This window comes from Phlebotomus papatasi, chromosome 1, assembly GCF_024763615.1.
Source record: "Phlebotomus papatasi isolate M1 chromosome 1, Ppap_2.1, whole genome shotgun sequence".
NCBI classification, from domain to species: domain Eukaryota; kingdom Metazoa; phylum Arthropoda; class Insecta; order Diptera; family Psychodidae; genus Phlebotomus; species Phlebotomus papatasi.
Genome location: NC_077222.1, coordinates 65737398 through 65749252, shown reverse-complemented (window position 1 = coordinate 65749252; position 11855 = coordinate 65737398). Strand labels below are relative to the sequence as shown.

Below are 11855 nucleotides of genomic sequence, written 5' to 3'. Positions count from 1 at the left end.
GCAGCTCGTTCTTTATTTCTTTTTTTTTATTTTAACTCTCCTCGCACTATACAATCTCAGTTTGTTGGTATTCTCTACAATCCCAGCTTCTGTGGTCACAGATGAAACCCAATATCAGCTGATCAATCCTAAATTTTGTATAAATATTTTGCTAGATTGGTAGATAATATTAAAAATAGTAACTGGGCACCGCAGTACAATATAAGTTATTTAAGAGATCTTAAGGGTCTTGACAGACTAGAGGATTAGCCGAGAGACGGCTTAACGTAATTATATTAGAAAGAAATAATGGTTAAACTACTTTTCCATAATTTTCCACTAAGTCGTCTCTTGGCTTAAGTCGTAAGTGTGTCTAGGGCATAAGACAATCGCATGGATGAACACTTTGGCCGCTAGAGGTTTCTCCAAGACTCTTAGGGCCTCGACAGACCTGAGGATTAGCCGAAAGACGGCTTAGGGTAATTGTGTTCGAAATAATGGTTAAAATACATTTCCATCTTTTTCCACTAAGTCGTCTGTCGGCTTAAGTCGTATGTGTGTCTAGGGCATTAGCGTTCTTCCTAACGATCTCTTCCCTACGACTATCCAACATGAACTAACTCTCAATACCCTCAATACTAATCCTCTCTACGGTACCCCTCCCGAAGGAGTGACTCACAGGCTAACATTAGGAACGCTCTTAGAAGAAATCGGCGCCGCCCGAGAGAGACATCTATAATGTCAATTCAATTGCCAATGGAAGGTTTAACCCTTTAAGGACGATTGGGTCACCGGTGACCCAAAAATGAAATTTTTCCTACGGCTTTCTAGAGTTATGTTTTGCTCTAAAAAGTCAGAAAAAAACGATTTTTTCTGACTCCTAATTTTTGACCTTCTCGTCCTTAAAGAGTTAAGCGTTTGAAAGGTAGTGCTTAACAGAATTTTTAAAACAGTTTGATCTGTAAAATTTTTAATTTTTTAAATTTTTTCTTTTTTGCAAGCTTTTCGAATTGCTAGCTCTTCAAGGTAATCTGTTGAGAATCTCAATAACCATAAGCTCATCAAAGCTTACTATTATGCTTTGATTTTCTCTGTGTCTTCTTCCATCGTTCTCTCTCTGTCTTCCTCTCTGGATGTCCAAGTACATTCTATTATGTGCAATTGCGTGCATATTGCTACAGTGTAATTGTTTTGGCTTTACAAACTCACTTGGCATCTTGAGCGATCTTTTCCCACTGACTGGTGAGGTTCCTTGGCACAATGCTGGTGTAGGGAAGTGGGAAAAAGAAGAGCAAAACACTTGCAAAGGGAACACACATATACTGTGTCTGATGATGGAATTCTGTTGCACCAAGTTTTGCTGAATTGACTTGTGTTGAGACGAAAAAGTGTTCTTATTGGGTCAAGGTCGGGAAGATTGGATCATCTGACTTGTCACAGTGACTGATTTTCACTCTATGAGAAGATCATTGCACAATTGAAAGGGAGAAAAATGGCAAAATCCCGAGAGTGAAAATGTTTTCCCCCACGTTCAGCTTTCTCTCCCCAAGCATGCACGATCGTCAGCAAAAGTGATCGTGTGCGAGGCATAGAATTCTTACCATGTTAGAATACAACATTAACACAGTGCAATGGAAAATTATCACAAATGTCCTCATATTTCTATCATTTGCCCACAATACGACTGCTCCGTGGAGGGCAATGGGGAAGTGGCAAATGGATGGCCTATAATGCCCGACAATGTGCTCAGTGTAAATAAACTATTTTATAAGCGATAATTTCTAATATAGAATCTCTTTCACCACTTCCTGTCACATTAAATATATGTGTGTCTCTTGTGCGGGTACTGGAATGCACAAGAAATTGTGTATTTGTTTTGAACAACATCAGGAAGTTCACATAATGTCGCATCAATGTCTAGTCAGATTGGCAAAACTTGATGTGATCGTGAGAAATCTTTATAAAGATGAATCTCTTTCAACTGCATAAAGCGCAGTAAATATGGGCGTACGGTCTATCAATGCAACACCTGCAACGCAACGAGAGTGTTGATTTTGTACTAGTTTGCACTGCGTAAATTGTAATTAATGTCTTACGTTTTAAAAGGAATATTGTCTGTAATATTTGATAAAGCTGTATCTAAAATATTCTAAATAACCTAAACGTCTCGAATTAAGTACTTCTCACCTCTCTCGCAACTATCGTCGACTTATCCTCACTAACTTGCCTCCAAAGTTAAATCTTAAAAAAAAAACCTATATCACAGATCGTATAACCGGTATACCCATTACAACCTTAGTGAAAATATAATTAATTAATATTAATTTTATTAAAAAAAATTAGTAGTTTAGAATTTTTTTTATAAAAATAAGATAAAAAAATAAGAATTTTAATTTTAATTGTATTATATGAATTTAAGATTATTTTTACTATTAGCTGTATTATGTTCACAGATTATTTGCCCACATGAAATTTAGAATATTTCATAAAACACTTCTTTTTTTTATTTCAATTGAGATTAGCTAAAATTCAGGTCTTCCATAATTCCATAAGTGTCTGCTAAAAAATAAATTGAATCTATCTCTTGAGCAATTCAAACTCAATTCTGAAATTTTATTAAACTTAAACTTTTTCGCAAGAGTTTTGGAAAATTCATGAAAAAATACACTAAGAAACTATTAAAAGAATTACTGAAGGGTGGACAAGGGAATTATAAAGGGATAGAAATTTTATAGACGTCTTTATTTTGTTTTTTTTTTCTCTTAAGAAAATGAAGACTGCAATTTATTTACACTTAAGATCCTTCGAAATTCGAACAAGAAATACTTCAGCAACCACAGGGACGCAACGAAAAGTTGAATTATCTTTCCTTTGGCTTTTGAAACCGATCTTCGAATGTATGTTTCACCCCAATTTGTACTTAAACTTTGTTTAGTATTTATGATTTCTCACTAACTTATGGAACAAAACATTTTTGACCATAAAAGATTCATTTAACCCTTTAAGGACGAGTGGGTAAAAAATTGAAGGTTAGAAAAATCGGTTTTGACTTTAAAATATGACTTTAGAAGACCGTAGGAAATATTTCGTTTTGGGTCACCGGTGACCCAATCGTCCTTAAAGGGTTAAATGAAAATATCTCGAAATGCACTAAATACCTACCATTCATTATAGTTGGATTTTGATTTTCCAATAGTGCGTATTGGATAAATGGTAAATGAAACATCAATGACACAAGGGGGAGATATTTAGGTGAAAATGTGTACACCACTTCCAGGCACTTCCGAAATTTGTATGGCAGAGTCCTGTGCACTTCCAAAGTTTCCCAACACTCTCGATAATGTGGCAATAACTTTCAGCACTCCTTGCACTTCATACAATTCTCATACTTAAAAATCAGTAATTTATTTAATCTGATGAACAATCTAATTAGAAAAACTTTAAAAAAAAATCTCAAGAAATTAATTTTTACACATATTTTTAAAATTTTTCTTATATTTTGATTTTCTAGCGCCAAATGAAAGAGTATCAACATATTTTGAATTTTCCTAAGAGACGAGTGAAGCTACTTTTTGAAAATAGAGTCTCTAAAAAAAAACGTTATTTCGTTTGTAATTATTGGAACTGTGCTGAAAAGTCTGCAAAGAGTCTAAAAGTACGTCTGCAGCAACTAATTCAGCACTTCACGCGTATCTTAACTTTTTGTTACGCTTGATTCTCATTCTGGATTTCAAAATTCTTTAAAATTGAAAGAAACGGTTTTTGATGATTTACTAATCAATTTTTGCAATAACTTGGCTATTTTTTTATAGATCTTTATGGATTCTTTTTCTTTTTTATGGATTATTATTTAACTGAGTATTTTCCTCGGAAAAATTACAACAGAATTAAGCTATAATAAATTTGAGTATATTTGCTCCATTTACTGTCATAATGAAACATAAAAATTTCAACAAATCTTTTCAGTTTACCGCCCGAATTAAAAGTCTTAACCAAAAGTATCGTAGTCTGAAAAATATGTAATTAGACAAAAAAAAACTTTATATTTGAGCACTCCCACTTCCAAATACTTCCAAGCACTTCATTTTCACCTTAAACCACTTCCGACCATAATATATCCCCCCCCTTGCAATGACATAAAATGTCATTGATGTTCGAAAAATTCAAACTCAGTTTTGAATTTTCAAACTAAACTTTCGAACAATGAGGAAAAGCAACGAAAGTTCCCTATTTAAACACTGTTCAACAAATGTGCTCGGAACAGGGTTCCTTTTAATGTACAGTAGACTCTCACTCAATCGGCTCTTTTTCAAACGGGCGACAAATTTTGTTGACAATTTTCACGTTTAATTATGAAGCTAATTCGCTCAAATTCGCTGTAGTTCTTCCTATTTTATCGTGATTCTTTATAATTGAGCACTTTTTGTGGAATTTACAAAGGCTTTGACTCTCAATTCTATCGCTAAACCGGATGACATTTCGCCCCATATTCCCAATTGAGAGAGAGTCTACTGTAAATCCTTACGGCGGGCGTGGGAAAGAGCGAACACGGTTGAAGCAATAGTTCTCCTTGGCGGCCACTACTGTCTGAATATTTGGGAGGCCGCCACTGTCGCAGCATGTCGAATAAGGTACTCTATCGTTGCTGGGATTGAGCCTTGTTTTTGCTTTAACTATCTCACAACAAAATAAAAAGGACCACATTTTGACACTCGACACACTCCGGCGAAATTCTAACAAGAAGAACCTCAGTCATCATGTGAATGAAACGAGAAATAAAAATGTCTTTTCTTAGGCTTTCGAAACCGATCTTCGAATTTTTAAATTTCAGCTGTGAATGATGCAATACCCCACCCGGCAAATTCTGCAGAATTCTGCAGAAATTCGTCAGATTTGAATTACTAACTGCCGAAAAATCAGCAGAATTTCTGCAGAATTTTGTTCTAAGGTGGATCCGATCGTTGTATGAAAATTCTGCAGAATTTTCTGCAGAATTTCTATAGAAAATTTTAAAATTATCGGCAGAATTTCTTTAGAGTATTTAGATAATTTCTACATTTCTTCTACCCTTTCTAATGTTTCTAAACATTATTTTAACTACATAAAAATATGTATTTCAATTTATTTAAAATTCAATTTTTATTCAACAATTTTACGTGAATACTCTCTTTTTTACAATATTATTATAATGTTATAATACAATATTATTAAATCAGCCATAATAGAAAATACGAAAGAGAAGGAAATGATTAGAAAACACGAAAGAAATTCGCGATGCTCACGAAGTCGCACGACTATCCCGAAGCCACACGAAGTATCCGATTGAATGACAAGAAACGTTAAAATTTCAAAAGTGCAGAATTGCAGATCGAAGTTTTGCTGGGACTATCTTGTATTCAGCGGTAAATCTTTTAAACTCTTCCGTAAAGATTCGTTTTTGAGTTAGAACCTTTCTATCGTATGTTGTAAAATCACATTGTTAAGCGTATCTCAATAAATTAGAACATCTTATAGAATAGGTTTTGGGAAGCACTGTATTTAAATTTATTTATACTAAAACATTTATAAGCTATTTAAAAAAATATATGAAATTATCAATCTGTTCAGAAAAATATTTATCAATCAAATTAAAATTAAATTAATATGATAAGGTTCATAGAAGGATTTTTATTTCAAAAGAGAGATTTCGAATTTCGAATCCAAATAAGGGAGTGGAGAGTAGCTTCAGATATTTTTATGAGCGTATATTCAAGCTAATTAAGTTCAGCTGGGTTTTCTTGGAATATAGGGCAAGTGATCTGTCACATTTTTTGTAAGACTTTTTTACACGCTGTCTCTGTACAAAACAATTTAAATTCAAATTATACCTAAAATTTAACGATCTTGGTGTTAATACATCCTAAAGTGAATTAATATTTAAAAGCATAATAAATTCATTCACTATTCGAAGATTAAATTCATAATGGTAATTTATTTAATTGCTTGGCCGAAATTACACTCAAAGTGGCCGAAATATAAAGCTGGCCGAAATTTGGCACACCTACCCTACAACATATTCCCAATAAATAATTTATTATTGTTTCAAAATGTTATGTTTTCGAAGGTCGTGCATATCTGAGCTGCCCTAGACTCTTGTATACTTTAACATCAGTGAGTGTAAAAGTTTAAATATTATATTATAATTTTTAAATTGCACTTCCTATTAGCATCCTTATCAATAGCTTATTTTGCACAGAAATCTAAATTGAAAGAATGTTTTCGCTTAACCGTATACCGAATGTTAGTGACATTGGTAAACCTGGATAAAAAGAATTTGGCAGAAATTACTAACTCCAACAATCATGGATGTCAATCTTGAAGTTTTAATGAAATATTCTTTTATGGTTCTTCTTTTCATTTGATTCTTGTCGTATAGTTTTTGTCCAATCAGCTATTGCTTCAAAGTGAAATGAGAGATATATTCCAAACCTCAACAAACTTGGACCTTCATCAAGAACTGAAACGAAAGAAAGGTGAAGTTCAATAATTACATCGTCGGAAAATTAGCATTGATGTTGAATATTGGTCGGATTGGGTGTCAGCTGCGACTGTGAGAGAAAATTATCTTGCAGAATTGTTAAAATTCCATGTTTATGTAATTACATTGAATATCTGGCGGGATGCTGTTGGACGAATGTAGGAGGGTGAAAAGAACTTCTCCCACATTGTTTTTCACCCTTGTTCTGCACAATGTTCAGCAGTTTGATGGGATTTGCTGTGCGCGTGGTGGCAAAGAAGAGGGATTATCTGTGGACTTTGGTTAAGGGGGGGGATGGTCTTCATTGAGGAATTCTTGAATAATATTTACATCACAAATAGAGTTGTTTTTGAAGAATTTTATGGAATTGTGTAAAACTTCAAAGCTTCTGTGCCTGTTGCTACTGGGGAAAAGCTCTCATCTTTCATCCCACATGTCCTACTTCATTGAAATATCTTCTATGCTGTGTTATCCAAATCACTAGGGGGATGGGGGTTGTTTTTGCACGGTATTTGGAGAAGAATGTTTGAAGAAAAAAAAAAGAATGAATTATTTATGGTGAAAAGTTATGGAAATTCCCCCCTGCTTATTCTTCACCTGGTACACATTAAAAGACATGGTCAGTGCGCAATGATCTTTGGTTGGTAGTCCATCGTATAAAAGGACTGTGATTATAACTCCTGTGCAGTTGAGATTCTTTGCTGCACTGCAACGGTATCAGAGGATAGTTTGAGATTCAGGCACAAAGTTGAGAAGTTTGTTTAGTGAGTTTCACATTTTCTCTGTACATTATTTCTAATAACCCAGACATGGTATCACAGAAAAGGTAATATAGGTCTTGTGTTTAGTGACAATTTTCTTGTGAAAGTTTATCAATCGTCTTGGTCAATTGACTTGATATGTGCGATATTTTTTTGCTCATTAGCTCAATTTTGCCGCCAAATCTGTGCTTGGCACTCGCCATGGTTGTGATCTTGGGCAATGTATCTTCGGTATTTGCTCAAGTTACATTCAGCCGTGACTGGAATGCTGGTAAGCGTGCTTTCGAACCTGTTCCCAGCGACTGTGGCTCAGTAATGCGGACAATAGTGTCACTTTGTGGAGCAATTACGGTGTGTAAACTTTTAATTTACCAAAAAAATTAGGGTATGAAATACATACCATTTTCCTGCTCTATTTGCAGAAAAATGCTCATCAATTGTCCCTCTGTGAGATGAAGTCCATCCTTCACAGTCTCCACGATGACGACACTTCGGGGAATATCATGTTGCACAAGTAAAAGAAAATCACTCCCTGAGGTGATAGTTTAGCAGAGACACACATGCATCACAAAAACCGCGCCAAAAATTGAATGCAAAAATTTTTTGAAGAAAAAGAAAATGATAATTGATTGCAAACGACCATGGACTATGAGAAATCCCTTAGGTGTTGTCCTCAGTCTGTAAAATTTAATAAAATAACTTGAGTAGATTTGACCTAGAGCATTGTTCAATATTGTGGGAGAAATTTTTGTGCAACGATTTACCCTGACACAAATGATATTGATGACTTGTTGATTTTCGGGTGGTTTCATTCAAAAATTCCATCAATGCGTGACACGCACAATGAATAAGGTGAATTCATTCACAAGTCTCCTGAGAAATCCAATGCGACGAGCATCTTTATTATGTGACTATGACTGGAGAAGTGATGGGCTCAGAAAATGTTTATTTGTTCAACTAACGAATTCCTGAATTTGTAATTATAACTCCAAACAGGCTCCATACATTGTCCAAGATCGATGATTTTTGCTTGAGGGTGATTCCACAATGTTTTTTTTCCATCCACCACAATCCTCGCTCTGGTATAGACATACAGCAGCAACGACAGCAACATTATCTCTTGGGCGTGGTAGAAATTCCTCCAGAAATCACTCAAATGATCCCTAAGGAAGATCATGAGAAAGAAAGAGAACAAGAATTGGTGCCAGGATGTCTAGCGTGATCTTTTGAAATGTATCCTCTGTTTTTTGCTCCTCTTTCATGAACAATATTGAGAGTTCTTTTTTTTCATTCAAAACTGTGGTCAGGCATTTTTTTTTTCAGTATCCTTCAGAGGTGTTAAACGAATTGACTCTTTGACTAACATCCTTGACCGCACACACTCTTTCATTTACTGGACTCTTCCCAATTTAAGGCTCATTTAGAGGATCTTCTACAGACGATGAATCAATGAGACATTTCCTCTTTGGGAAGTTGAGGATTAAATCGTCTCCACAGGTATATCTTTTTGATCTTTGATAAATGTCTTTATGCTCTGTGACTATCAAAATGTGTATAAATATACGTGAATGGTGCTCATTTAGCTTATTCACTGAGTAAAATTGGTATTTGTGATCCCATGGATAATTTTGTAAATGACTTTTGTGATATAAATTTGACAAAAAAAATGTTTTTTTTTTTCGAAAAATAACTGAGAAAGTTTACGGAAGTTTATGATTATTACTGACCGTTTCATTATTTGAATTCCACAGTGAGATTTTTTTATTCCTTAAAATTTTCACACCTTAAGTATGCGTTCTTATCTTTGCAATTTCCGACATACAGTTCGTTTGTTTATTATTATTATTAATCCATTTATTACGACGTAAAGTTTTTTCATATTTTTTTAAAGGTAAAACACCCTTATTTCTAACTCAATTTTTATAAGTTTCAATTTCGGAACGATCTTTGAATTTCTAACAAATATATCCATTTTAAGAAAACATAAATCGATAGGAAATTGATATTAATTTGTGTCAGAAATTTAATTGTATTATTTCTACGCATTTTTTTTAAATAATCCTTAAAATGATCTATTGGTTCAGATAAAGCACTATAGATTTAATTTCTGAATAGTATACTAAAATACTAAATACTAAATTTAGTCAGAAAAAAATTGAAATTTTTCTTTAGAAAATAAAATGCTATCAGTAAAGAATCAAAGTCAAAAATAAAATAAAGAATTTAATAAAAACAGATTATTGTGTCCGCTTTCCAAGACCTCGGTTATTTTAATCTCGAGTTAGTAACCTCTTAAACATATTTTTATGAGTTTTTCGATTTTTGTAAATATAGCAATTAAATTGACACAATTTAATTAGTGCATATAATTATAAAAAAATAAGAGATTTTGTTAAAAAGATTTCCTACACAAATTTAAGAATTATAGCATAGTATTGTTTTCTTTACAATTAAATATTTTCTATCAATAAAATTTTTATTTCTCGTAGGGTAAATGTCCTAATTCAAATGAATGTTACTGTTAGAATGTTACTGTTTAGTGAAAATTCTTTAGATATAATTTGAAAACTTCCTAAATACAAGAAAAATACGCGAGCGTAAAATGCTTTTATTGGAAACAAATTTATCCAAATGGAAACAAGGGAAATTTTCTAATTGGAGACAAGCAGTTTAAGTGAAACCGCGACGAAAGGCTTCCAAAACTTTGTTGAGTTGCTCTTGAGTGCAAGATTTGTTCTTATTCCTGGTCTTTTCTATTTTTCTATCTAAAACAATAAGAAAATCTCTCCAAAAAAAATCATATTTCAGGGGTTTCCTATTGAAGCATTTGCAGACACTTCAGAAAAACTCTTTTTGTTCACGAAATAGGTAATTATTTCATTTGAAAACTTCACGTACCATTAACAATAAAGATTATCACTTAATTTAACTAAAATTAGCCAGAAATATGACATCAAAAATGTTAATCAAAACGAATAAACAAAAGTCACTTTATAGTGTTTTTCATTGGAAAACATAATCGATCGATGAAAAATTCGATGGTGAAAAGGTATACTTTTAATTTTTCTGGGAAATTAACAAATTCATATTTGTGAATATGAATGGATTTTCGCTTTATTTGGAGCAAAATTAACTAGATAATGAAACTGTGGTATAGAAAATATATAAATATAATAATTTAATACTGTATTTATCTTGAAAACAGTGACGTTTCCATTTGGAGTAGCGAAAAATTTCCATTTGGAGCAGGTTTTGAATTAGTTTAATTTACCCTACTTTGTAGTTTTACTTACTATTTTTTATTTAATTTTTGTTTTTACAATTTCTTCTTTAACTAAGCACAAATTTTACTTATTCCCTTTCTTTAAAATAAAATAGCAAGAATTATATAATATTTTTAACAGATTTTTATTAATTTTTTCTGCTCATCATTTTCTGATTCTTACTAATACAATTGAATTTAATATAGACTAAATTTTATTTTTCTTACTATTTAGGGAATTGGAGATCACACCTCCCTCAAGAAACATCAAAAATGGCTCGGTCCACATTTGATGAAAGGAACATTTAAATGAGTGAAAAATGGAAAGAGGTTAACCTTTCTGATAAGAAAAAGTATTTCCTTGATGATCTTGGTGAACTTGGCATCACAAGTGGCAGGAAATTTAATTTGATGAGCAAGAATTTTTTACATGCATTTATTACAGCAAGATACCCAAAATCTAGATTTCCACTATAAAGTTAGCAGATTAGTATCAGAATCTTCTAAAGATTGTACCGATCCTGTTCATTCAGACCTAGCCCCTTGTAGATGTGATCTTTCAATAAAATAACGCATTTTGCAATGGTTTTACGAGAGAATTGAAGATTCTTGACCAGTTAGCGCTATGTTCGGGTTTAAATCCATTAAAAAAGGGGTGGCAAAGCGCCCCAGGCTTTGCGAAATGCTCGAACTCGTGACTTAGATGCTAGGGGGCAGTGAGACACCTTTGAAATTGGGATTTTTGACCTATTTTTAAATAAAATTGAGCCTTATCGTGATATAAGTTTAGTTACACAAATAGATTCAGAAGCTAAATTACATTATGATATGATTCAGTTCCACTTAAACATAGGAGAAAAATCTCAATTTAAAGGTGCTCCACTTTCAAAAGTGCCCCACCTCCCCCTATACCGCAATAGTACTTTTGTATAATTTACCGTTTACCTGTCAACCGATTTGAACCGATTCATAAATCACTCAAATGATCCCTCAAAACAATTTTAAAAGTAATAGAATTGATTTTCAATTTTCAGATAAAAATCAGTTAACGGTTCTGAACCGGTTCATTACCGCTTCAAAACCGATTGGAACCGGTCCAGTTTTGTCGGAAATTCTAAGACCTTTCCAACGACCCCAAGCATGACCCCTTTCGCTTGATAAATGCACTCTTTAGAGCCTTTTTAACTTTTGACCTTGAAAAACCGTTATTAAGAATGATTCAAAGGCATTTTCGTATATAGACGAAATATTCGCCTGGGTAATCTCTAAAACACACCGAAAAATGAAAAAAAATCGCACGACGCGTTTTCGAGTAATCCCAAGAAAATATGGTTTT

The 11855-nt window shown here is 33.2% G+C and overlaps 1 protein-coding gene across 1 annotated transcript; it reads left to right on the top strand.

Annotated features, from left to right (window-relative positions):
- The first annotated feature begins 7167 nt into the window (after positions 1-7167).
- LOC129810129 (adipokinetic hormone/corazonin-related peptide-like) lies at positions 7168-7971 on the top strand. Its single transcript, XM_055860426.1, has 3 exons — positions 7168-7322; positions 7422-7608; positions 7680-7971. The coding sequence occupies exons 1-3, from the start codon at positions 7306-7308 to the stop codon at positions 7773-7775; spliced, it is 300 nt and encodes a 99-aa protein (XP_055716401.1). The 5' UTR covers positions 7168-7305; the 3' UTR covers positions 7776-7971.
- Positions 7972-11855: the final 3884 nt, after the last annotated feature.

Coding starts and splice junctions, on each gene's coding strand:
- LOC129810129 (XM_055860426.1), top strand. Junction 7,609..7,679: donor CACTTTGTGGAGCAATTACG/GTGTGTAAACTT, acceptor CTCTATTTGCAG/AAAAATGCTCATCAATTGTC.